Source organism: Takifugu flavidus, chromosome 15, assembly GCF_003711565.1.
Source record: "Takifugu flavidus isolate HTHZ2018 chromosome 15, ASM371156v2, whole genome shotgun sequence".
NCBI classification, from domain to species: Eukaryota; Metazoa; Chordata; class Actinopteri; order Tetraodontiformes; family Tetraodontidae; genus Takifugu; species Takifugu flavidus.
Window position 1 is genome coordinate 15,187,730 of NC_079534.1, and position 24,262 is coordinate 15,211,991.

General features: G+C 51.4%; 5 protein-coding genes and 2 long non-coding RNA genes across 11 annotated transcripts in view; 3 read left to right on the forward strand and 4 right to left on the reverse strand.

The window, feature by feature from the left end:
- Positions 1–2,838: 2,838 nt before the first annotated feature.
- Positions 2,839–3,436, reverse strand: LOC130538671 (uncharacterized). The gene is made up of 2 exons (XR_008953941.1): positions 3,372–3,436; positions 2,839–3,071 (listed from the first exon to the last, which is right to left on the reverse strand). It is a non-coding gene; the product is annotated as an uncharacterized LOC130538671 (long non-coding RNA).
- Positions 3,437–3,872: 436 nt separating this feature from the next.
- On the reverse strand, positions 3,873–9,900 carry kcnj9 (potassium inwardly rectifying channel subfamily J member 9). Of its 3 annotated transcripts, none has more exons than XM_057056501.1 (9): positions 9,596–9,900; positions 9,354–9,503; positions 8,455–8,809; positions 7,615–7,828; positions 6,750–6,951; positions 6,214–6,406; positions 5,901–6,098; positions 5,449–5,579; positions 3,873–4,579 (listed from the first exon to the last, which is right to left on the reverse strand). In XM_057056501.1, exons 3-9 carry the CDS (start codon positions 8,723–8,725, stop codon positions 4,310–4,312), a joined length of 1,479 nt encoding a protein of 492 aa, XP_056912481.1. In that variant the 5' UTR covers positions 8,726–8,809; positions 9,354–9,503; positions 9,596–9,900; the 3' UTR covers positions 3,873–4,309. The 3 variants fall into 3 exon arrangements, with proteins under 3 accessions (XP_056912481.1, XP_056912480.1, XP_056912479.1); XM_057056500.1 differs by having other exon boundaries at positions 9,579–9,900; XM_057056499.1 differs by having other exon boundaries at positions 9,354–9,900.
- Positions 9,901–9,991: 91 nt separating this feature from the next.
- Positions 9,992–12,235, forward strand: eif3f (eukaryotic translation initiation factor 3, subunit F). Its single transcript, XM_057056502.1, has 8 exons — positions 9,992–10,149; positions 10,438–10,508; positions 10,674–10,753; positions 10,834–10,971; positions 11,097–11,188; positions 11,267–11,403; positions 11,814–11,927; positions 12,084–12,235. The coding sequence occupies exons 1-8, from the start codon at positions 10,038–10,040 to the stop codon at positions 12,159–12,161; spliced, it is 822 nt and encodes a 273-aa protein (XP_056912482.1). The 5' UTR covers positions 9,992–10,037; the 3' UTR covers positions 12,162–12,235.
- Positions 12,236–12,488: 253 nt separating this feature from the next.
- LOC130538669 (MICOS complex subunit MIC26-like) lies at positions 12,489–13,472 on the reverse strand. The gene has a single exon (XM_057056503.1). It carries the CDS (start codon positions 13,320–13,322, stop codon positions 12,639–12,641), a length of 684 nt encoding a protein of 227 aa, XP_056912483.1. The 5' UTR covers positions 13,323–13,472; the 3' UTR covers positions 12,489–12,638.
- Positions 13,473–13,653: 181 nt separating this feature from the next.
- On the forward strand, positions 13,654–15,411 carry dnaaf6 (dynein axonemal assembly factor 6). 2 transcript variants are annotated; one of them, XM_057056504.1, is made up of 6 exons: positions 13,654–13,976; positions 14,077–14,140; positions 14,234–14,339; positions 14,405–14,501; positions 14,887–14,972; positions 15,122–15,411. In XM_057056504.1, the coding sequence occupies exons 1-6, from the start codon at positions 13,884–13,886 to the stop codon at positions 15,249–15,251; spliced, it is 576 nt and encodes a 191-aa protein (XP_056912484.1). In that variant the 5' UTR covers positions 13,654–13,883; the 3' UTR covers positions 15,252–15,411. The 2 variants fall into 2 exon arrangements, with proteins under 2 accessions (XP_056912484.1, XP_056912485.1); XM_057056505.1 differs by having other exon boundaries at positions 14,080–14,140.
- Positions 15,412–17,134: 1,723 nt separating this feature from the next.
- On the reverse strand, positions 17,135–17,869 carry LOC130538672 (uncharacterized). Its single transcript, XR_008953942.1, has 2 exons — positions 17,563–17,869; positions 17,135–17,436 (listed from the first exon to the last, which is right to left on the reverse strand). It is a non-coding gene; the product is annotated as an uncharacterized LOC130538672 (long non-coding RNA).
- A 73-nt stretch (positions 17,870–17,942) lies between these two features.
- pip4p1a (phosphatidylinositol-4,5-bisphosphate 4-phosphatase 1a) overlaps positions 17,943–24,262 on the forward strand; it is an 11,318-nt gene continuing 4,998 nt past the window's right edge. The window contains exons 1-6 of one of the 2 annotated variants that reach the window (XM_057057096.1): positions 17,943–18,109; positions 19,563–19,756; positions 22,517–22,623; positions 23,086–23,191; positions 23,518–23,570; positions 23,721–23,811. In XM_057057096.1, coding sequence (XP_056913076.1) covers positions 18,100–18,109; positions 19,563–19,756; positions 22,517–22,623; positions 23,086–23,191; positions 23,518–23,570; positions 23,721–23,811 — 561 coding nt within the window. In that variant the 5' untranslated portion in view covers positions 17,943–18,099. Of the gene's footprint in view, positions 18,218–19,562; positions 19,757–22,516; positions 22,624–23,085; positions 23,192–23,517; positions 23,571–23,720; positions 23,812–24,262 lie in introns of both variants that reach the window. The other variant, XM_057057095.1, reaches the window with a different exon arrangement.

Consider the following 24,262-nt stretch of genomic DNA (forward strand, 5'->3'; position numbering starts at 1 on the left):
CACCATCCATCCATCCATCCATCCATCATCCATCCACCCCAGATCCCTGTACTGGCCTTGTGTTGGCTCTAAGGGCTCCCCTGGTGAACACAGAGCTGGGGGGGTCATCAGCTCTTTTCCTGCTTCCTGCCACTCTGAAGGCTTTGCCAACCGTAGCCATCTCTATGGCAACCTAGCATGTCATTTGGTGGACCTCCCTGAGGCTGTATTTGTCCTAGGTAAGTAAGTCATTATTTAGAAGCTTCCCTCTTGTGTTTTTAGCATCATTTCCAAGTTTTATGCTTTTGATGTGACATCAAACTTGATGAGGCCTCGTCTGATCTTCAGCAGGTGTCATCAAGACGATGGAAACCCTGGAGCAGATGTAGAGGTACGATCCTTGACTCAGGCCTCATCGATATGTGAAACTGAACATAATAATAAATCCATTATTATTCAGTTTTAATATCTGCACAACAACCAAAGCTGCTTCTCGTAGTCACAACAGCTGCCGGGAGCTTTGTGGAAGGTTTATTTCTGGAGCTTCTTTTTAGCAAACAAGCTTTTTGTGCTGGACGGGGTAACATAGGCTAACCAGGGCTAACTGATAAGGACTCGGCCATTGTAAAAAGATAAGCAGGACTTGCAGATGTTTCACTCTTTTACACTCTTTTACACTGCAGCTGGTGATGCAAAAGGACATGCGGACAAACTTTATAATCATTAACACAATGAGGTCACAACAGTGAAAATGGGAGAAAAAACGTACTCATCTGGATTCAGATGCATTTCACACACCTCACACACGTTTACTCCTGAGCTGGTCTTGATCTGCTCATGCATGTCTGAGTGACCTCACATGTTCCTGAGGGAATTAAACCCACCAGGACTTCCTTTCATGAAGAGAAGCCCCGACTTTGGTGAATCTGGTGATCAGGTTCCCCCTGGAACAACCTGTGAGGCTGTCATGTCCTGCTTCATATGCTTTCTTACTACAAAGAAAATTCTCATTTTGTTTGTGTCTTTCTCATATGAGAAGAGAAAAGGAAAGGTCCTTGATGACACATTTTTCATTGCAAGGACATTAAACGTGTCCCCCTGAAGGTCGCTGTTTTGCATCGTCATCGTCTGCTTACGTACAAATATCAAACTGCAACACGCTGAAGAACCTCGCCCTGTCAGGTCTGAAGCTCCAGTTCAGCACACACATTCATGAAAGCACACATACACACTCTGCCCTTTCCCTGTCCCCAACCCCTGTTGCCTTGGAGACAGCTGAGATGGGGACCCCATCTCTGCCCACGCCATCACAGCTGTGTGACTGGCTGAGGAAAGCGAGGGAGCTTCATCGCCATCTAGCAGCCAAGACAGAGGAAGGCTGGACTTCCTACAGACAGGATTCTGCCTGGTAACACAATATGCTGACTTGGCCCGGTGGAGAAACCCAGCTCTGAATGTCTAATGAGGTTCATCATACACAGATGAGATCAAGATGAGATAAGAGCTTCAGCGTTTTCATCGGCGAGCCTGAGCTGCTGTGGTGGGTCAGTAACGGACAGAAACAGAGATAATTCAGCCTCCAGTACCTAACCCTAACCCTCCAGTACCTAACCCTAACCCTCCAGTACCTTACCCTAACCCTCCAGTACCTAACCCTAACCCTAACCCTCCAGTACCTAACCCTAACCCTAACCCTCCAGTACCTAACCCTAACCCTCCAGTACCTAACCCTAACCCTAACCCTCCAGTACCTAACCCTAACCCTCCAGTAACTAACCCTAACCCTAACCCTCCAGTAACCAACCCTAACCCTCCAGTACCTTACCCTAACCCTCCAGTAACTAACCCTAACCCCTACCCTCCAGTACCTAACCCTAACCCTCCAGTAACTAACCCTAACCCTAACCCTCCAGTACCTAACCCTAACCCTCCAGTAACCAACCCTAACCCTAACCCTCTAGTACCTAACCCTAACCCTCCAGTACCTAACCCTAACCCTAAAGTACCTAACCCTAACCCCCCAGTACCTAACCCTAACCCTCCAGTACCTTACCCTAACCCTCCAGTACTAACCCTAACCCTAACCCTCCAGTACCTAACCCTAACCCTCCAGTACCTTACCCTAACCCTCCAGTACCTAACCCTAACCCTCCAGTACCTTACCCTAACCCTAACCCTCCAGTACCTAACCCTAACCCTCCAGTACCTTACCCTAACCCTAACCCTCCAGTACCTTACCCTAACCCTCCAGTACCTAACCCTAACCCTCCAGTACCTTACCCTAACCCTAACCCTCCAGTACCTAACCCTAACCCTCCAGTACCTAACCCTAACCCTCCAGTACCTTACCCTAACCCTAACCCTCCAGTACCTAACCCTAACCCTCCAGTACCTAACCCTAACCCTCCAGTACCTTACCCTAACCCTCCAGTACCTAACCCTAACCCTCCAGTACCTTACCCTAACCCTAACCCTCCAGTACCTACCCTAACCCTCCAGTACCTAACCCTAACCCTCCAGTACCTTACCCTAACCCTCCAGTACCTAACCCTAACCCTCCAGTACCTTACCCTAACCCTAACCCTCCAGTACCTTACCCTAACCCTAACCCTGCTTGTTGCACTCCTGTTTTACATGTGGCTTATTGGTTTCAGACATGTTTCCGTAAATATCCGGGTAAATATCTGCTTTATTCAAACAGATTCCGCCGTTTTTAATGTGGCTGAGTGCAATCAAAGTATAAATAAAAGTTATTTCCTCCCATGGATCTTTTGGATTAACAGCTGTTTAATCTCATTCTGTAACTGGAATTTAGATGTGCTGATATGATGTGTGTACATGATGAAGCACAGGAGGCAGTTGTTGTGGGGTATACTGCAGTTTATTACTCCAACAGAGTTCTAGTATCCATTATATGTTCAAAACATCAAGTAGAAATGGCACCAGACACAGAAGAGAGGAGGCAGCAGCAGTGGACGCAGAGGCGGAGGCAGAACATCAAAGAGCCTCCGGTGCTCCTCGTTCCTACAAATATAGCCACAGACACGAGTGGCTGCTGACGTGTCCACTGTTCACCAACCCTAACCCTAACCCTACCCCTACCCCTACCCCAACCCTACCCCTACCCCTAACCCCAACCTAACCCTAACCCTAACCCCAACCCTACCCCTAACTCTAACCCCAACCCTACCCCTACCCCAACCCTACCCCTAACCCTAACCCCAACCCTACCCCTAACCCCAACCCTACCCCTAACCCCTACCCCTAACCCCAACCTAACCCTAACCCTACCCCTAACTCTAACCCTACTCCTAACCCTAACCCCAACCCTACCCCTAACTCTAACCCTAACCCCACCCTACCCCTAACTCTAACCCTACCCCTAACCTAACCCTACCCCTAACCCCAACCTAACCCTAACCCTAACCCTAACCCTAACCCTAACCCTAACCCCAACCTACCCCTAACTCTACCCCTAACCCCAACCCTACCCCTAACTCTAACCCTACCCCTAACTCTAACCCTACCCCTAACCCTACTGACCACACTGCACGTTCATCATACCCATGTTGCTATCAGTGAATTAGCGTCTGCTGATTTTGAGGACCTTCAGAGGACCTTTGCTGCTTTATCAACCATCCGGCGTCATCAGGGCTCCTCACAAGCACCATGTGTCTGAGCCGTAACCATGGCGCTGGTGAGAAGGGTGTAACAGCGGCCATGGCCTCTACGTCCAACTGGCAGCACGTTTCTCCACAGAGGTTAGCATCAGACACCAAAGTTCTATGTTTTTTCATAACTGGTCAGCCCGAGAGCTGCCCTCTGGTGGGTGTAGACAGGATTTCTGTTCCTATATCCATCTTTGACAGCCAGTCATCCCTGAACCACGGAAGTGATACTAAAATGGTGCTTTAATCAGAGGACACCTGCATCTGTAGGCAGCTGTTTCATCTCTAGCCACTTTAACGTCACATAAACGGGATGAGGTTCATCTAAAATTTGCAAATAGGACATTTTTGGCCTCAATCTTCTGGTGATATTCATGCAGAGGTGGGAAAAGCATCATTAAACAACATGAATAATCCCACAATGTGTACAAGAAACAATCCGTCCCCTCTTTACCCAGTGACTCAGGTAACGTTGATGCACCCTTGGCCTGATATAAGAGACGTACGAGTGGCCCCCAACCCTAAAACAGCAGATGAAAAAGCAGATTCCTCACAGTTCACCTGTAACAGAGATCAAATTAAAGTGTATGCTGCCAGAAGATAGGACATATCTAACTACTGGAGATGTGCAAACACGACAGTGGGAGCATCACTCTCGGTGTTCAGGCCTCGGACTCGGACTGGTCAGTGGTGACGCTGCCGTTCAACTCGCCCAGACCCGTCTGCTCCTGGATGTCGGTCATCTCGCCCACCAGAAAAGGTGGGAGATCCCCTCCTTTACTGCCTGCAGAGCTGCTCTCTGGCTGTGTGGCCGCCTGACCGATCAGGGTGGGTTCTTCATCCAGCCTGCTGGAGATGGACCAGTAGAGATGAGCGTCAAGTCTGGCTGCAGCCAATGAGAGTTCCCGTGCTGAGCAGGAGGGTGTGTCCACCTTAGAGGAGGGTTACAACAAACCAATGTAGCTTAGCTTAGTGCACACAACTGCATTCTATACACACACCTGTCTTTGTCTAACTTAGAGGAGGAACAGATCTGGCATAGCAACCCTAAGAAAGTTCAGCCCAAAGCTGTGCATGTGGGACACGTGAGGAGAGAAGAGGGACACGAGGTCTCCACAGTCCACCCTCTGGACCCTGGGGGTCAGAGGTCGCTGGTGGCCCCTGCTATGAAGTGCTGGTCAAAGGTGAGCTGACTGTCCTGGATGAGGACGGGTGCTGAGGCGAGGGGGGCAATTATTCATTTTGGATAATTGCTAATAATTAAATGAGATGAATACGGGGTGGTCGTGCCCACACCATTGATGAAGTGTGCACTGGCCGTGTCGTCTGCTTGGCCACTGGTGTCGGGGGTGTACACAGGTGGCCTTAGCACACACCCCGGTGGTGCCCTGGTGTTGCTTAAGGCCGGAGCCGAGGCTTTGTTCCGCTCAGTCCAAATAACGAGCATAACGAGGATCTGAAACAGGAGCATTTGAGTTTGAAAGGCCACCTTATTCATGTTATTGACCCAGTTAGCGACAGGACCGCTGGGTTGTGTTGTGTTCTGCTACAGCACACATGGAGGCGGAGACAGAAATAACCTTCTGCTGATCTGTCCAACATATAAAACCGGCGTCCCAAGCTGCTACTTCAACTGTGTGACTCTGAAACAGAGATCATATCAAAAAGAGCCGCCACCTGCCTGAGAAACGCAAGGCACACCTCTTACTGAATATCGGGATATTAAAAGAGCCAATGACCTTCTGGTACCGTGGACCACAGATAGGGGGACCTGATCCCCAAAGAGCTTTTATCTCCCTACCTCAAACGTGTGATGAAAGGCTCCATAGTCTACATCGAAGAAGCCCTCTGCCAGCGACATCATTGGGCTAAAGCGGTGCCCCCACAACACCTCCTCTGCCAGGTAGGAACTTCTCGCCTGGCACGTCATCCCTGCGCACAAATGGCAACATGACAAATGGAAAAAACAAGAAAATCGCTCGAGTCCTGCAGGTACGAGCAACCCTGCAGTGGAACCTTCTGCAGTGTCTTCATAAGGGACCAGTGTTTGGAGAAGGTTCTTCTTGTTGCTGTGAATTGTGCACATTGGTTTTCTCTCTGCGGCCAGGCACCGGTTACTGGGCACGTACGTTAGCTTTTGTGCCCGTCGCTCTATTTGTCTTAGATGACACGTTTCTTGTGAGGGTACTGAAGAACCCAAGTACACCGAGGTAAGTTGTGATATGTGCTTTTTGATTTTGCAGCGTTCCTCACCTGTTGCCTCCACCATTCCTTCTAGTATGACCACAATCTCAAAGTCCTCCTTCTCCAGCTGAGCTTGAGACATGTCCCAGAAAGGCGAGTGAGTGTCGATCTCATGGGAGATGACCAGTGGCGACACCAGGAAGAGCCGGTCATCACCTGTCTCAAAGCCCACACTGATGTCTGTTTGGTCCAGAGGAATAAATTCACCTGAAGGAGGCACAGATCAGGAGCCGTTATTTAGGATCATCACTATTGTTTGGAGTGTGTTGTGAGTGTGGCGAAGGCCTAGAAATACTGCGACAGGCCTCACAACAACCCTCACCCTCCTGAGTCTGTTTGGACTTGATGAGCTTGGCCCTCATGTTGGCTCCTACAATGTGGGAGCTCCGCAGGTCTCCCACCCGGAACATCAGACACAGCTTGTCATCTCTCAGGGAGATAACGGCATGTTTGGAGAACACCAGGGTCTCTGCCCGCTTGTTGGGCTGGGAGATCTTCACAAACATGCATCCAACCTGGACAGAGACACCAGATGATGGAGGAGATGTTTACCAGAACTGCACAGACAGAAGAGAGACACAAGGGTCCCAGGCTAATGAACTGAAGACCCATGCTGAGCGTTCCATGGTGGACCCCCTATTGAGCTGTACCCATAAGTTCACTGAGCACAGGTGGGGTCCAAGAGGCCATGCAAGCTTTTACTGGTCCTGGTGTCATAATCCCTTTTTCTGTAGTCACTAAATGCTGCGGTGCTAAAGTCTAAAATACAATATTACAGGTTTCAGAAGCTGCAGGTCAGGAAATGATTTCTTCATCTATTTGAGGTCATCTTCAGTGGTGTGTGGTCCTGGTGCTCACCATGAAGGCGTTGACCATTGAACCCAGAATGGCCTGCAGCAGCAGCAGCATGGTTCCGACTGGACACTGGTCGGTGATGACGCGGTGGCCGTAGCCAATGGTGGTTTCTGTCTCGATGGAGAAGAGGAAGGCCGAGATGAAGCTATTGACATTATTGACACACGGCGTCCAGTTGTCATCCCCCAGATGGTCCAGGTCCCCCCTTTAGGAAGAAAGGGAGCATTTAAGAACTGGAGGGCGGGTGACGCAGTGGGTGAGAAGAGTGACAGGAGAGTGGTGCTCACATTCCCAGTGCCTGTCTCATCATATCTAACAATGCCATCATGATAATGCAGCATCTTCATTAGGACTGTGGGTTTGAGTCCACTACAGGCTGAAGACTCAGCAGGCTGGCTAATTCACAGCACAGGCAGACGGCTAATTAATGAAAGTGCCGTCAAGTCACTTATCTAATCTAGAATTCTGGACCAGTGTTGGAGACCAGTGTTGGAGATCTCTGGCACTGTTCTGCACTTCAGACCTTTAGGAGACGAGATGAGCTGCTGAGCTGCAGCTCCTCCTGCTGAAGCGTGATGTCAGGTTTAGCTCTTCTTGGCCACCTTTTTAAGCTTCCATTGCACAAATGTCTTCCAATGTTCTTCCCTTACAAGCAGCAATGCCGTCAATCTCTTACACGAAAACATCACATTTCATCATTTTTTCTTCCTGATGTTCTTTTTGCTTTGCTGATTGTTTTTATGTGTTTGACTGTTCGCCAGGTAAGATTTGGGCTCCAACATTGTATCAAAGAGTGCTTTGGCTTTTTATTCTCCAAAGTTTAGTGAAGAATGAGCTGAAGAAGTTCCCTCCTCTAAAGCAGTCGTACCTGCAGTAGGCTATGAGGTACCAGATGGCCCCAAAAAAGAGCCATGTGACAGCATAGGCCATGACGAAGACGAAGAGTGAGCAGCGCCAGTTGAGGTCCACCAGGGTGGTGAAGATGTCCGTCAGGTAGCGGTAGGTCTCCTGCATGTTCCCATGCTGGACATTACAGCGACCGTTCTTCTCCACGTAGCGCTGCCTCTTACGTCGAGCCCGGGCTGGGACGGGACGGCGGGCGTCGACATGTCAAACAGGGGGCGGAGAAAGACGAGTGTGAGTTCAGGAGATGAAATGATGAATGAAACCAGTCGCATGGGAAATACAGCTGCCACCACCATTAGCATACGTGCGAGGGACAGAAGAGCACAGCTCAAAATAGAAAAGAAAATCAGCATCAATCAGCAGAAACGAGTGTTCTTGTCCTTCCTGTGTCATCAGAGACACCGTAGTGGTTCTTAGGATTGTGTAGCGGAGGCTCACGCAGTGTAATTGACTAACATTAATCACGTTCTTGGGTTCATGACAGACTGTGATGATGAGCTCGTCCTGGACCGAAGGACGGAAACACATAAGGCTAGATGATCGTGTCTCTGGTCGTTGTCCTGGTGATTTAGTCTCTTTTGTAGTGGTGTCGACCTTTAACTGAAAGCCTGCCACTAGATGGTCCTGACATGATAGGTTGTAACAATCTATTCTGTATGTTGAGATCTTGAAGCACGTCCAAGGAGCCCTGCCCCTCCCCTCAAACAGGTCTGCTCGCCTTTTGAGGAGGGCCTGATCCAGGAGACACGTCTCACAGCGTCTGGCCTCATCAGCCTCGAGCCTCTAGGAAATCACCACTCACCCCATCCAAATCGCCCCCTCTCCTTTTCTGGGCCCTGCGTTTTCTTCCGGGGCTGATTGGCGTTGGCCTCCCGCTCTGCCAGCTTGGCCTGGAACGACCTGTTGACCTTGGCAGCGGGGGGCGCGGTCTCCGTGGTGACGACGTGGCCCAGCTCCTCCGACACATTACAGACCCCGGTAGAGACTTGAACTTCCTTGCCATCCCCCTGATCTTCCACAGGCAGCGAGAGGGAGTCGGGCCGAGAGGGAAAGAGTGAGTTTTCCATCGCCATGGTTGTGGCAGGTGCCCGGTGGACGTGAATCTTGCCTAAGGTCCACTGGCTACTGATTGGACCATTTGTTTGCTCGATGGAAGCCTGGAACACGAGACGAAGACAACAGTGCGTCAGAGCAGTTCAGCAGCAAATGGAGAAGCGAGGAGCCCACCCTGAGTCCTGCTGGGTCACCCTGAGGAACACCGTTTTATACTCAGAGGAACCCAAAAGTCAGCCGATACATCATCAACACTGATCACGACCTGGAAACAGGGGAGCCACTGAAGAGCCGAGTTCCGGTGCACCATTAGTGCAGCTGTGTATCTTCCATGAGTGATTTTCTCTGAAGTCTGGTTGGTTCCCCACCCCCACCCCCAGGTCCTCGGTATTCTTAGCACTGTTTGATATGTCGTCTATATGTGTTCTCTGAAACTGTGTTAAAAATGTATCCAGGTTTTAAAAGAGAGAGAGAGCTGCAGGAAAATGGAGTCGAGCTGCGTGCAGCATGTGTGCATCCATCTGGGCGCGTGTGATGGAGGCAGAGGACCGATGGTGTCCAATGACGCACTACGCTTGATGGATGCATCACAAACAGTCCGTTATTCGGGCAACAGGCTGCTTACCTGCCGGATGAGCGCACTCTTACCTGCTCACGGCAGCAGCATGCGGAGGGTTCAGAAACAGAAAAATCCAAGTGTGGTCCAAGAACGAACCGCGGTCGGTAGCCTTAGATCACGGACTCCCATTTGTGCTGGTTCCCAGCGCCGCAGCATCCGTGCGCTCGTTGTTCCCCCCTCTGCAGTGAAAAGAGAGCGTTGCCATCGGAGTCCAGAGGACTGATCACGTCCAACACACAGCACGGCATAGGTACCACAGATATGGACGCACGAAATGGTGGCCACGGCCGCCTCAGCGGAGCATCTCCTGGAGTCGGTCAGGTGTGGAGCACTGAGCGGGGGGGCGATGCCATCAGCCCAGCCCCCTGCACACCCTGCCTGCTTCTCTTTCCGCCCCCTCCTCTCAGCCTTTAGTCACTGTTCAGGATCAATGTGGTTTGTGACGCAAACACTGCCTTTGCTCCTCATTCTAATATGACAATACAGGTAGCGCACCAAACATGCGTCAGTTTTTATGTTTTGGTTTTCATAGTGTTTATGTTCTTCAGTTAAAAGAAGGAATCTACGCACACTCCTGGAAACTATGCTCGGTGACGCCGTATCGCATCATCGGTCGCGTCAACGACGTGGAGAACGAGCCCGGGCGATGGCTGCTGTTCACCCGCCGGCCTCTAGGCGGCGCTCGAGGCGGCGCTGTGGAGCCCTTTTCCAACATGTCGGTGTACGGACCTGTCGTGAAAATTCACCCAGTTGTTCTTTCTTCTATCTGCGACTCTTACGAGCGCAGAAATGAGGGAGCCAGTCGTGTGATCGGGACTCTGCTTGGTGAGTAGAAACCGGGGCCCTTTATTTGTGGGCTCCGCTCCGCGTTCCGGTAGAATAGGTGATGCTGTGGAGCTAATGCTAGCTTAGCTGCTAACGCACGTTTGTGTCAGCGATAGCAGCTAGTGAACAGATAGCATGGTTTAAAACGTTGCCTTGGCTTTTAATACATATATCTTATAGCAACCAATGTATCGTTTTATGTTTTTGATGAATGTATTTCGTGAGCGTGCTAACAAACCAAGTTACTGGCTCAGTCGGTCGCACAGCTTCATGCTGTTTTTCTCTCAGGTACCATCGACAAGCACTCGATCGAGGTCACCAACTGCTTTTCTGTTCCCCACAACGAGTCCGAAGATGAGGTTTGTATTCTAGAGGATTTAATACGTAGTATGAAGATCAGACCAGTGGGAGAGAGGACATAAACAGAGCAGACCTTTAATCACCGAGCCCTGGTGCAGCATTAGCATGGAGCTTAATTAAAATACCCAGAATGAGTGATATTTTTAAGGACTTTTCCCCAACAGGTTGCTGTGGACATGGAGTTTGCCAAAAACATGTACGAGCTCCACAAGAGGGTGTCGCCCACAGAGATCATTGTTGGATGGTCAGTCATTTGGTTATGTTTCAGATGTCTTCAGGGAATTTCATGGAAGCCAAAACATACAGTCAAAGTTATCCTCGCAGGTACGCAACAGGATTTGATATCACGGAGCATTCCGTGCTCATCCATGAGTACTACAGCCGGGAAGCCTCTAACCCCATTCACCTGACCATTGATACGTCACTACAGAGCGGCAAGATGAACATCCGCGCCTACGTCAGGTCAAGTGATGCTCCCCACTGTGTGTGTGTGTGTGTGTGTGTGTGTGAGTGAGTGAGTGTGTGTGTGTGTGAGTGTGTGTGTTGCAGGCAGCATGTGGAACTGCTTTTGTTTCTCTCCTGTGTAGTGCTCAGATGGGTGTGCCAGGCAAGACGGTGGGTGTTATGTTCACCCCACTGAGTGTCAAATACATTTACTTTGACACGGAGAGGATAGGCGGTAAGCTTTCGGGACAGAACAATAACCTTTTTGAACGTGCAGTAGATTTTCTGCAGTATGCTGTCATTTGTTTTGCAGTGGACCTGCTCCAGAGGACCCGTGTCGTGCCCAGTCGCAGCAAGGGGCTGACCTCTGACCTGTCCCAGGTGGCTGGTTCTGCAGCCAGGATACAGGACATGTTGTCAACTGTACTTGAGTACATTGAGGATGTGCTGGTGAGCATTACATTGGTCACGTCTCCATTTTAATCGTTTCCCAGACGCTTTTGTCCAGAGCAGCTCACAGTGAGAGACACAATCAGGCCAGTGTGAGAAAACTGTGAATCAAACACTCGTTTCCAGTCCTGAAGCACCTAAAGGTGCTGCTAGCAAGGACCAGAGCAGAGCCGTGGAGGGCCAAATAACCAGGAGAGGGACGGAGAAAGGACACGTGCTGTTAGCAGAGCAGTGAGGAACAACTCAACTATTGGGACTAGTTGTTTAGAAGTTTAGTCAGAACGACCTGAAAGTGCCCAGCTCAACCTTTGTTCCAACATAGTCCACTTTCTGTGTTGCCTGGCAACGTAGCGGCTGCACTTGGGAAGGTCCGCACGGGTGGCGGCTAATGTGGCTTTGCTGTGTCTCAGGCTGGGAAAGTGGCAGCAGACAACAGCGTGGGCCGCTTCCTGACGGACCTGGTCAACAAAGTTCCCACCATCTCCCCTGAAGACTTTGAGAACATGCTTAATTCCAACATCAATGTAAGTTCCCTGGAGCTCGTGTTCGGGCTTCCTGGCTGCAGCAACGCAGCAGAATTCCGCTGAAATGTTATTTTCTCTCCGTTCTTCCTTCATCACGTCTACCTTTAGCAGAACTCTGTGGTGGATCAACAGTCTGATTTTGTGTGCTTGTTGCAGGACCTGCTGATGGTGACCTACCTGGCTAACCTGACCCAGGCACAGATCTCTCTGAACGAGAAGCTGGTCCTGCTCTGAGGGCTTTCTTCAGTCATTCATATTTAATGTTTGTATTCTTGTTTGGCTGAGATGAATAAAGACGTTTAAGAGTCCAGCGGGCTTCGTGTTTGGCTCCCGGCTGTTGCTGCTGTAGAACTGACCGTATGGAAGATCTATCAGGAGCTGCTGTCACATGACTGCACGCTCAACACGGCCACACGCTTCCTGTTCCTAGGGCGCGTTTCAAACGGCTCTTTCATGTCATCCAGGTTTCACCGGCGTGACCTTCCACAGATGTTCAGCTTTATAAGGCTGTTCTAGTTTATGGTGGGAGCTGGACATCACGAGTTAAGGCACTAACTACTGTTGCGTAAAACGGGAATTTTATTCACTTTCAGGAGAATTCTACATTCAGATCAGAGGCAGGATTGAAAGTTCAGCCCTCGTGAGGGTCCATCCTCACCCTGAGTTCCATGTGCCGTGCAGAAACGTGCACAGGTGTGAGCGCGGGGGCTCTCAGTGCTGACTGCCCCCCTCGGACCCTCCGTCACCGTCCTGGCCGGCTCTGCTCGCCGGCTTCAGGAGGCTCTCCACCGCGGCGTAGGCGTGCACGGCGCGCTCGTACACGGACTCTCCGGTGGATTTGGCGACGGCAGCGGCTTTGTCCGGGTAATAGAGGGAGGCGCTCAGGGTCATCAGGCCGGCTGGGTACACCAGCTTCTTCATCCTAGAGCCCCGGGCCAGGAGGAGCCCCACGAGTCCAGTGAAGCCAATTATTCCAGCACGGGGATAGAGGTCCTGCGGGGGGTTCTTCAGGTATACGTAGGCCTCATTTCCAAACCGAGAGGCACTCTGGAGTCTGGGCTCGATTTTCTTAAAGGTGACCCGACACCACTCGGTGTATGGCTCCACTGACCTCCGGAGGGTGGCGACACTCTCCTCCAGCTGACCCGCTTCAGGCTCCACGTCCCGGGGCTTCTGCTGAACGGGAGCGGGGTACAGAGACAGCTGGTCCAGGGCCAACGGGGCGCCGTGCTCCCCGCCTCCGGCTGCAGCAAACACAGTGATCGGCGACACACACCCGGACCCCCGCATGGCTCCACTGTCACCTTCAGCATGAGCGCCGGAGCCCGTGACGTCACTACGGCGTCTAACGAGGGACACACCATTGGTCGCAGCGACTTTGACGGACGCGCGCATCAAGTTTTTCAACCCTTTGACGACCGTCTGAGAGGGATGTTTGCTAGTACGTGCTCATGAAACACTTTACTGTTGCTAATTACAAAATACATATATCAATATATGTAATCAGGCAGATTCGGGGACGGCTGTGTGAAAGTCCTGTTGATTTAGCCATGATGCTTAAAGATCAAAGGATCAAAATACACATGAGCTTTGATTTTGAGGAACATAAAATGTTATGACTGTGCCACGTTTGAATTACATTGCTCAACCCCGTCACAGCTAAAGAAAGACCAACTACACCTGTTTCACCTTGTCAGTCAATACAGGTGCCACATTTAGCAGCTTAAAGACACTTGAAGACACTTGAAGACACTTGTCTCCTTACTGACACCCCATCCTCAATCCTGCTAATCTCATGCATCAGTGCATTCCAGGCTCGACCCAGCAGCTGGTTTGTCTGTGACGTCACTGGTTCCCACGACAACAGGCAAACGGAAGCTTTGCGCCTGTGTTTTGTGTTGTCCCTGAGCTACACATCCATTTTCCTAGCGTTGAGGGAACATAGGGGGCATTGTGATGGACAGTCTGGGACTGCTCTCTGGCCAGAGCCTGCAGGCTCTGTCTAACCTGCTGTCCCCACAGGAGGAGCACAGGAGAGACGAGTGTCAGGTAAGGGTGGAAAGCTGCTGGGGCTCACTGACACTTGTGTCCAGTACATCACCCTTTAGCTGAATTAGCTCTAGAGGCTAACAGTGACTTTGGTTCTCAGCAGAATGTGCCAGCCAACTTGGGCCCTGGACACATTGGCCCCCAGGCTGCACAGACTAAAGACGGTAGTTTCTTGTTCCTCCATGTGATTTTTTTAGTGTGATATATAGATTGTTAAGTTTGGAGGAGCCATATGGTGTGTTCCAAATCTCTTTCAGTGTCCAGTGCCTGTTTACACAAGGACAGCAAAGATATTTGGAGTGAGGAGGAGGTGGCTGAGGGCCCCCAGTATGAAGAGCACCATGATTCCCGAGCACAGCCCGAGTGAGTCCATCTGTCTGTCCCCGGTTTCGCTGCGTTGTCTCTGTCACTTATATCTCAGTGTTCAGGTATGAAATAGTCCTGAAGCAGACTTTGGGGACTGAAGACCTGTTCCTGGGTCTGTCTGGAAAAGACCCGTCCTCCATGAGCTGTGAAGCCCTGCTGGTGAGTTCTGGCACATGTTGTTTGAGAACAATGATAGATCAAATGTAACAATGTCCAAAGACGCGATGACGGACACGAGCCCGGACCAGACCGGACCGGGCCGGACCGGGCCGGACCATGAGCAAGACTTGATTGGATTCCATCCAGGCAGAAGCACCTTGGTGATGGCGCTTCATTTGCAAATGAGCAGAGCACATTTCAAATAAATAAAAGCAGAAAATGCAGGGAATCGAACCAAACGGTGAACTCTGGAGGTCACAGGTAAAAGGTGTAAAAGGAGGAGTCAGCAGGTGTGTGAAACACCTGTGGGCAGGTGTGTGAAACACCTGTGGGCCAGTCACACGTATCTGATCCAGCATTAAAGTGCCTTTATTTTCGTGCACAGGTGAAAATCAAACTGCCAGACACCAAAGCTGCAGAGGTGTTTCTGGAGGTGAAAGACAAGTTCCTTGATCTGCGGACAGCTAAATAGTAAGTTTTACCAGCTGAATTCAGCCCTGCGGGCGACCGTGGTCCTCCTCACCACCCCGGTGCCGTGGTCCTCCTCACCACCCGGTGCCGTGGTCCTCCTCACCACCCCGGTGCCGTGGTCCTCCTCACCACCCCGGTGCTGTCTCCAGTAGGCTGGGCCTCCACCTGCCTCAGCCCGTCCACGGAGACAGAGGAACCGCTCGCTTCTGCGGGGAGGCGCAGGAGCTGCAGGTGACTCTGCCCATGCAGCGTCCGCTGGGGTTCCTCTGCAGGCAGTGAGGGAATCCAGGCTCCACCCACGCACCTTCCCAGTGTTGTGTTACACACAGGTGCACGTTAGTGAGTCGTGTGCACGGCTGATGCACAAACACCTGTGGAAGATGGAAACGGGAGTGAGGACACCTCAACATGCTGGCAAAACAGGAGAAAATATCTGAAATCAAGTGTGAGGAATGGCATTTATTTCAGATGTGCGCACGCATACACATACAGGTACAGATACAGGTACAGGTACAGGTACAGGTACACGTACAGATACAGGTACACGTACACGTACACGTACACGTACACGTACAGGTACAGATACAGGTACAGATACAGGTACAGATACAGGTACACGTACAGATACAGGTACACGTACACGTACACGTACACGTACAGGTACAGGTACAGATACAGATACAGGTACACGTACAGATACACGTACAGATACAGGTACAGATACAGGTACAGATACAGATACAGGTACAGATACAGGTACAGGTACAGATACAGGTACAGGTACAGGTACAGGTACAGGTACAGATACAGGTACAGATACAGGTACAGGTACTGATACAGGTACAGATACAGGTACAGATACAGATACAGATACAGATACAGATACAGGTACAGATACAGGTACAGGTACTGATACAGGTACAGATACAGGTACTGATACAGGTACAGGTACAGATACAGATACAGATACAGATACAGGTACAGATACAGGTACAGATACAGGTACACGTACACGTACACGTACACGTACACGTACACGTACACGTACACGTACACATACAGGTACAGATACAGGTACAGGTACAGGTACAGGTACACGTACAGATACAGGTACACGTACACGTACACGTACAGGTACAGGTACAGATACAGATACAGGTACACGTACAGATACAGGTACAGATACAGGTACAGATACAGATACAGGTACAGATACAGGTACAGATACAGATACAGATACAGGTACAGATACAGGTACTGATACAGGTACAGGTACAGATACAGATACAGATACAGATACAGATACAGGTACAGATACAGGTACAGATACAGATACAGGTACAGATACAGGTACAGATACAGGTACTGATACAGGTACAGGTACAGATACAGATACAGATACAGATACAGATACAGATACAGGTACAGATACAGGTACAGATACAGGTACACGTACAGATACAGATACACGTACAGACACAGGTACACGTACAGGTACAGATACAGGTACAGGTACAGTACAGGTACAGGTACAGGTACAGGTACACATACAGGTACAGGTACAGGTACAGGTACAGGTACAGGTACACATACAGGTACAGGTACAGGTACAGGTACAGATACAGGTACAGGTACAGGTACAGGTACAGATACAGGTACAGGTACAGGTACAGGTACAGGTACACATACAGGTACAGGTACAGGTACAGGTACAGGTACAGATACAGATACAGGTACAGGTACAGGTACACATACAGGCATCGTTTCCAGGCTGGACACATTCAGACGGGGGAATATTCTAAATACACATTAAAGCCAAGTGTGCAAATTCTATTAAACATATAGGGAAAGGTGAAGTGCAAGCAAATGGTTTTATTATACATGTGAGGACAGATGTTGCTTTCTAGCATCACTTATGAAGCCAAAGAAGAGTGTGAACATTATTTGAACCCATTAATCTGTGGAGCCCTGAGACAGGTTTAAAACCTGCTGCACCTGCTGTGAAAGGTGCATCAGGAAGCCTCAGAAGATCAACGGAGCAGGAAGTGGAAGACGATGTCTTCATTTGAAGAAGAAGCCAGTTGGATTTTTGATATTAATTAATACCTCAATGTGAAACTTAAAATGAATGAATCTGTAGAAATGAAGACCAAGAAATGTAGTTGAATTTAGTCTGTCGATGCTTTAATATTCATCTATATATATAAAATCGTTAATAAAGACCCCAGGACAGAACCCTGGGAACCTCGATCATTTCACGTCGGGATTTATGGCCATTTAAATCCACATACTGTCCTCTGTCCTGTAAGTACATTTTGAACCAGCGCCATGCTGCGAACACCACAGTGGTGTCCTTTCAACAGGTTCGATCACCAGACAGCGATGCACTTTTTGGAGCCAGCCTGAGAGAAGATACGTTTGGCTTCTTTATCCAGGAATTCCAAAAGATTTTATTCTAAATTCTCTAGACCAAAAACAATGAAATGAAGGCAAATGCAAAATGAGAACATGGAATTGAATTTGGATCAGTGTTAAGTACTTAAAGGAAAGGTATTTAATGAAAAAGAGTACTACTGTTTTCATTAAATACCTTTCCTTTAAGCGTTTAACATTGATCCAAATTCAATTCCATGTTTTCGTCGCCAAACGTCTCTGTTTTCATCCTTTTCCTGCATAACCCAGAAAACAGTCCACATTTTCAAGTTCTTTCTCGCCTCTGCTTCAACTCAACTGGTCCTTGGTATAAAATATTTCCTAATCCAGGAAAGGAGGAAGACACTGGAAGAAAGTGCACAAACGCTTCCGCGCATCGCTACCGCAGAGGCGGCAGAGGCGGCAGCGGCGGCAGAGGCGGCAGCGGCGGCGGCGGCGGCGACGGCGGCGGCGGCGGCGGCAGAGGCGGCGGCGGCGGCGGCGGCGGCGGCGGCGGCGGGGGCGGAGGCGGCAGCGGCGGCGGAGGCGGAGGCGGCGGGGGCGGAGGCGGAGGCGGCGGGGGCGGAGGCGGAGGCGGCGGGGGCGGAGGCGGCAGCGGTCACGTGACGCGGCATTTCCGACACAACAGCGCTACCCTCCATCCACCGATCGGTCCGCTGCGCTGACGCTCGCTTGCCAACGCTTGGCTCTCGGTATGGCGGACGGTGAGAGGTCTCCGTTACTATCAGACCTGGGAGATGGCGCTCTTGGCAGCGGTAACGGCGGGTTATCTCCCGGCGCGGCGCCTTACGGTGTGCCTAACAAACCCCAGAGTGAGTATCCATGGTGCTCTCCTCCACCCGACTCCAGCCTCAGGTAGCCTAGCTCCACATCCTAGTTAGCCAGCTAGCTTTGCTTTTATACAGTGCAAGAAGCAAAGGTTTGAAGCTGGTGTGTTCCTTTAACCACGTCATGGTGCGGCCAAATACCCGATATTTGAAGGAGGGACAGGTGGAAATGAGCTAGCGAGCTAGCCTTTCAGCCCTGTTGCTAGCTGTTGACAGCTATCACTCGTGATCTCCGGCTAACCTCCCACAAGGCTTCGAGTGGGCGCTTCAGAGACGCAAATGCACGTTGCGTTTGTGGTTCTAACCTACATTTCCTACAGTAAACCTGCTGGAAGCCAATAATTGATGAGCTGGCTTCAACAGAGCCTGCTTTCAGTGGCAGACAAAAAACATGGATGGATCCATCATGATGGATCCCTCATGGAGATGGGTCCCGATGGATCCCTCATGGAGATGGATCCCTCATGGAGATGGGTCCCGATGGATCCCTCATGGAGATGGGTCCCGATGGATCCCTCATGGAGATGGATCCCTCATGGAGATGGGTCCCTCATGGAGATGGGTCCCGATGGATCCCTCATGGAGATGGGTCCCGATGGATCCCTCATGGAGATGGATCCCTCATGGAGATGGGTCCCGATGGATCCCTCATGGAGATGGGTCCCTCATGGAGATGGGTCCCTCATGGAGATGGGTCCCTCATGGAGATGGGTCCCGATGGATCCCTCATGGAGATGGGTCCCTCATGGAGATGGGTCCCGATGGGTCCCTCATGGAGATGGATCCCTCATGGAGATGGGTCCCGATGGATCCCTCATGGAGATGGATCCCTCATGGAGATGGGTCCCTCATGGAGATGGGTCCCGATGGATCCCTCATGGAGATGGATCCCTCATGGAGATGGGTCCCGATGGATCCCTCATGGAGATGGATCCCTCATGGAGATGGATCCCTCATGGAGATGGGTCCCTCATGGAGATGGGTCCCTCATGGAGATGGGTCCCTCATGGAGATGGGTCCATCATGGAGATGGGACCATAAATGGCACCATAAATGTACCGTCCTAATTCTTGCGTGGGCTTTTTCTTTGTATTTCATCCCTAAAAGCAACTCCTGTTTCTAAGGACTTTATTTTCTCCTTTTTACCCCCCAAGGGTAGAGCTGTTCAGGCTGGTCACTGCGCTCCACATTCCTGGAGTGTTTAAATCTCCTCGGGACCAAATCGTATTATGTTGTTAATCATTTGCGTGTCATGAGAACTGAATTATTGTGTTGCTCCAATCCTCCAGTTGTATTTTCTTCATGCCTCTCTTGTGTTTCTGCTCCGTAGACTTCCCCCCCTTCCCCAGCCCGACTCAGCCGTCTGTGCTCCTGGGGGAGGACCCCCCCCCCTACTCCCCTCTCACCTCCCCAGAGAGCGGCAGTGCCCCTGTCATCAGCTGCAGGGTGTGCCAGAGCCTCATCTCCGTGGAGGGCAAGATCCACCAGCACGTGGTCAAGTGTGGCGTCTGCAACGAAGCCACGGTAGGTTGAGCCGCCCCCCCAGAGAGGCCCTGGAGGTGGGTCAGCTTTGTGTGTGTGAGCCGTCAGGAACCGTCACACCGGCACCAGGAACCTTTAGTGCTGACAGAGACATTTCCTCCCCACATTCCTGCCCCATCACATGATTCTCTGCCCTTCGGAGCCTCCGTTTCCAGCACCACTGCCCAGGTTCAGCTCAGTGGCCTGTCTGTGCTCTGGTGACTGTCAGTGGCCTGTCTGTGTTCTGGTGACTGTCAGTGACTGTCTGTGCTCTGGTGACTGTCAGTGGCCTGTCTGTACTCTGGTGACTGTCAGTGACCTGTCTGTGCTCTGGTGACTGTCAGTGACCTGTCTGTGCTCTGGTGACTGTCAGTGGCCTGTCTGTGCTCTGGTGACTGTCAGTGACCTGTCTGTGCTCTGGTGACTGTCAGTGACCTGTCTGTGCTCTGGTGACTGTCAGTGACCTGTCTGTGTTCTGGTGACTGTCAGTGACCTGTCTGTGCTCTGGTGACTGTCAGTGGCCTGTCTGTGCTCTGGTGACTGTCAGTGACTGTCTGTGCTCTGGTGACTGTCAGTGGCCTGTCTGTGCTCTGGTGACTGTCAGTGACCTGTCTGTGCTCTGGTGACTGTCAGTGGCCTGTCTGTGCTCTGGTGACTGTCAGTGGCCTGTCTGTGCTCTGGTGACTGTCAGTGGCCTGTCTGGTCTGGTGGGACTGTCAGTGACCTGTCTGTGCTCTGGTGACTGTCAGTGACCTGTCTGTGTTCTGGTGACTGTCAGTGGCCTGTCTGTGCTCTGGTGACTGTCAGTGACCTGTCTGTGCTCTGGTGACTGTCAGTGGCCTGTCTGTGTTCTGGTGACTGTCAGTGGCCTGTCTGTGCTCTGGTGACTGTCAGTGACCTGTCTGTGCTCTGGTGACTGTCAGTGACCTGTCTGTGTTCTGGTGACTGTCAGTGACCTGTCTGTGCTCTGGTGACTGTCAGTGGCCTGTCTGTGCTCTGGTGACTGTCAGTGGCCTGTCTGTGTTCTGGTGACTGTCAGTGGTCTGTCTGTGCTCTGGTGACTGTCAGTGGCCTGTCTGTGCTCTGGTGACTGTCAGTGGCCTGTCTGTGCTCTGGTGACTGTCAGTGGTCTGTCTGTGCTCTGGGTTCATGATAAACACAACACGGTTGTATTCAGGCTACACCGGAAGTCTTCAGGCTCGGGCCAGCAGGGGGCGCTAAAATCTGAACTGTTTTACACAAAAATATGAACAAATATTGTAATGTTTGCAATATACCATAAATGATTTAGATGATTACATTGTTGTGATGTTGTGTCTATGCAGACACACACACAGACCCACACAGACCCACACAGACCCACACAGACACACACAGACCCACACAGACCCACACAGACACACACAGACCCACACAGACCCACACAGACCCACACAGACCCACACACAGACACACACAGACCCACACAGACACACACAGGCACACACAGACACACACAGACCCACACAGACACACACAGACACACACAGGCAGCTCTCTTAGTGCCTTTTTCCGAGTTAATATTTTTGTAATTGGCCTCCCAACACTGTCATGGGAGGTCAAAATGCTTCAGTACCTGGTTCTGCTCCAAGATCCAAGGTGGCCATCACATAACAGCAGGTAGCAGCTGAAGCCTGCACAGAAGGTCCCAACAACGTAGCTGGTACTGTGTCCTCTGTACCGGGTTTGGACTGGAACTGAGCCAGCCAGATCCTGAGGGACCTTCAGACACAGGCTGGGACAGTAGCCCCAGACAGGGTGGCCTCAACTGGAGAGACCAGGATCTGAGAGAAGGCATCGGGGGTCATCTCAAGGCTGGGACCTCCAGGCTGGAGGGATGGCTCCTGTAGATCCCAGGGATGGCTCCTGTAGATCCCAGGAATAGATCCCAGGGATGGCTCCTGTAGATCCCAGGGATGGCTCCTGTAGATCCCAGGAATAGATCCCAGGGATGGCTCCTGTAGATCCCAGGGATGGCTCCTGTAGATCCCAGGGATGGCTCCTGCAGATCCCAGGAATGGCTCCTGTAGATCCCAGGGATGGCTCCTGTAGATCCTAGGAATGGCTCCTGCAGATCCCAGGAATGGCTCCTGTAGATCCCAGGGATGGCTCCTGTAGATCCCAGGGATGGCTCCTGCAGATCCCAGGAATGGCTCCTGTAGATCCCAGGGATGGCTCCTGTAGATCCCAGGGATGGCTCCTGCAGATCCCAGGAATGGCTCCTGTAGATCCCAGGGATGGCTCCTGTAGATCCCAGGAATGGCTCCTGCAGATCCCAGGAATGGCTCCTGTAGATCCCAGGGATGGCTCCTGTAGATCCCAGGGATGGCTCCTGTAGATCCCAGGGATGGCTCCTGTAGATCCTAGGGATGCTGCCGCTCTCTAATGGGGGTTTTGATGCATTAGAACAGGTGGAACCTTTCTAGTACCGGTAATAGTTCCTGTCCTTCCTGCAGGAACCAGCAGCCCTGACGTGACTCACTGAAGCAGCTCGTTAGTGCTGACGATGGAGGCTCCTTTCTTACCTGAGAGTGTTGCTGCTTCTCTTTGCTGCTTCTCTGCTCTGCTTCCCTTCCAGCTGTTGGGAATGATGCTGCTCTGCTTCCCTTCCAGCTGTTGGGAATGATGCTGCTCTGCTTCCCTTCCAGCTGTTGGGAATGATCTTCCTCTCATCTGCTGCTCTCTGTCCTCTTCTCCCTCCCCTGCGTCTGTTTCCCACTGCAGCCTATTAAGAACGCTCCTGCAGGGAAGAAGTACGTTCGCTGCCCCTGCAACTGTCTCCTGATCTGCAAAGTCACTTCCCAGAGGATCGCCTGTCCCCGGCCGTACTGGTAAGACCCCCCCCCCGTGAGTTTCCATGCTCTGCCTCTGAGTGAAGGTGCAGCCAGAGCAGCAGCCCTCATTAAAGCTGAGCACCTTCTGTTGCAAGGCTGCGGCAGGAGGAACCAACACCCTCGTTAGAAGGACCACAGCAGCCAATCAGAACACTCGTAGTCCGCCACGATTCTTCTACACTTGGGAGCTCCGTTCCCAAAGCAAGTGAATCTGTGGGCTTTAATTAAGGAGGTACTTCCTGCTGAGTGGCTGCAAACATCTGCCCACCTTCACTTGTTTCTCCCAGATACGCTGTGTTTGACCTCCTGGCCTCGGGTTAGAGAGAGAGGGGGGGCGAGAGAGGGCGGCTGGCGCTAGGCCTGACCTCGGACCAGAGCACCGACTGCTCGCTCTACCTGATGTTCCCCCATCGGCCGCTGACACTGTGAATGCCGACTCGATTGTGTCTCTGTGTGCAGTAAGAGGATAATTAATCTGGGCCCGGTGCACCCTGGACCAGTCAGCCCTGAGCCCCAGCCATCGGGGGCACGCATCTCCTGTGGACACTGCAGCAACACCTTCCTGGTACGGCTCTTTACACCCGTTAGGATGGACAGGATCGGTACCTGTCAGGATCGGTACCTGTCAGGATCGGTACCTGTCAGGATCGGTACCTGTCAGGATCGGTACCTGTCAGGATCGGTACCTGTCAGGATCGGTACCTGTCCGTCCAGACAGAATACGTGTGAACGCATGAGTGGCGTGCAATTCCCCGCACTGGCTCATTTTCAGTGAACTAAATAAAGTTGTACGAGAGGCCTTAAAGTTGCACTGTTGACCTCTTGACCTTGTGGCTGTGCAGATGCAGCCATGTCATGTGTATCATCACGTGTGTTGTGCTTGAATTCCAGTGGACGGAGTTCACGGACCGCACGCTGGCTCGCTGCCCACACTGCAGGAAAGTGTGAGTATCTATAGGATGTCTGCCTCTTCTTAAAGCCCGTTAGTCCTCATCATTCGCCTCAGTTTTGCTAGAGTTTTGCTAGGTCCCAGATTATAATTCAGGTGTCTGACGACCCTACACTGTCAAACCATTGCCTCTGTCTCTCTGCAGCTCCTCCATAGGTCAGCGGTATCCTCGGAGGCGGAGCTTGTGGTGTTTCCTGCTCTGTCTGTTATTTAGCATCTCCAGTGCTGGTGTGATGGTGAGTAGACAGCTTTTGTAACCTTTCCTTATTTAGCTCTTTTGTAGCCTTGGTTAGCATGTTCACAGCAGCTCTCCATTTCTGACACCGTTAGCAGGAACTAAACGAGGTACGGACCAAGTGGAAACCCTCCCACTGCTGTGTAAGGGGCTGTTTCAGAAGCCAGGAGTGACCATATTTGGATAAGAGGGCGGGGCTGGGGGAGCAGTAAGGGGCGGGTGCAGCCCACCCACAGGGTACTAGAGGTCAAATCAAACAGGCTTCATTTCATATTCATTATGGAAATCATTTTAAATGCCCAAATCCTTGGGCATCTAGTCAGGATGCCCCCTGGACGCCTCCCTGGTGAGGTGTTCAGGGCGTGTCCCTCCGGTAGGAGGCCCCCGGGAAGACCCAGGACACGTTGGAGAGACCGTGTCTCTCGACTGGCCTGGGAACGCCCGGGAGTCCC

What these genes read in the sequence shown, in the direction of transcription:
- kcnj9 (XM_057056501.1), bottom strand. Translation starts at nt 8,725, where the DNA reads ATGGCGATGGAAAACTCACTCTTTCCCTCTCGGCCCGACTCCCTCTCG. An exon ending in GAGGGGGCGATTTGGATGGG is followed by an intron (nt 7,829 to 8,454) that starts GTGAGTGGTGAT and finishes GTCCCGTCCCAG; the next exon opens with CCCGGGCTCGACGTAAGAGG. An exon ending in CCTTTCATCACACGTTTGAG is followed by an intron (nt 4,580 to 5,448) that starts GTAGGGAGATAA and finishes CCCTCCTCTAAG; the next exon opens with GTGGACACACCCTCCTGCTC.
- eif3f (XM_057056502.1), top strand. Translation starts at nt 10,038, where the DNA reads ATGTCGGTGTACGGACCTGTCGTGAAAATTCACCCAGTTGTTCTTTCT. An exon ending in AACATCCGCGCCTACGTCAG is followed by an intron (nt 10,972 to 11,096) that starts GTCAAGTGATGC and finishes TCTCCTGTGTAG; the next exon opens with TGCTCAGATGGGTGTGCCAG. An exon ending in TGCTTAATTCCAACATCAAT is followed by an intron (nt 11,928 to 12,083) that starts GTAAGTTCCCTG and finishes TGCTTGTTGCAG; the next exon opens with GACCTGCTGATGGTGACCTA.
- LOC130538669 (XM_057056503.1), bottom strand. Translation starts at nt 13,322, where the DNA reads ATGCGCGCGTCCGTCAAAGTCGCTGCGACCAATGGTGTGTCCCTCGTT.
- dnaaf6 (XM_057056504.1), top strand. Translation starts at nt 13,884, where the DNA reads ATGGACAGTCTGGGACTGCTCTCTGGCCAGAGCCTGCAGGCTCTGTCT. An exon ending in GGCTGCACAGACTAAAGACG is followed by an intron (nt 14,141 to 14,233) that starts GTAGTTTCTTGT and finishes AATCTCTTTCAG; the next exon opens with TGTCCAGTGCCTGTTTACAC. An exon ending in GATCTGCGGACAGCTAAATA is followed by an intron (nt 14,973 to 15,121) that starts GTAAGTTTTACC and finishes TGCTGTCTCCAG; the next exon opens with TAGGCTGGGCCTCCACCTGC.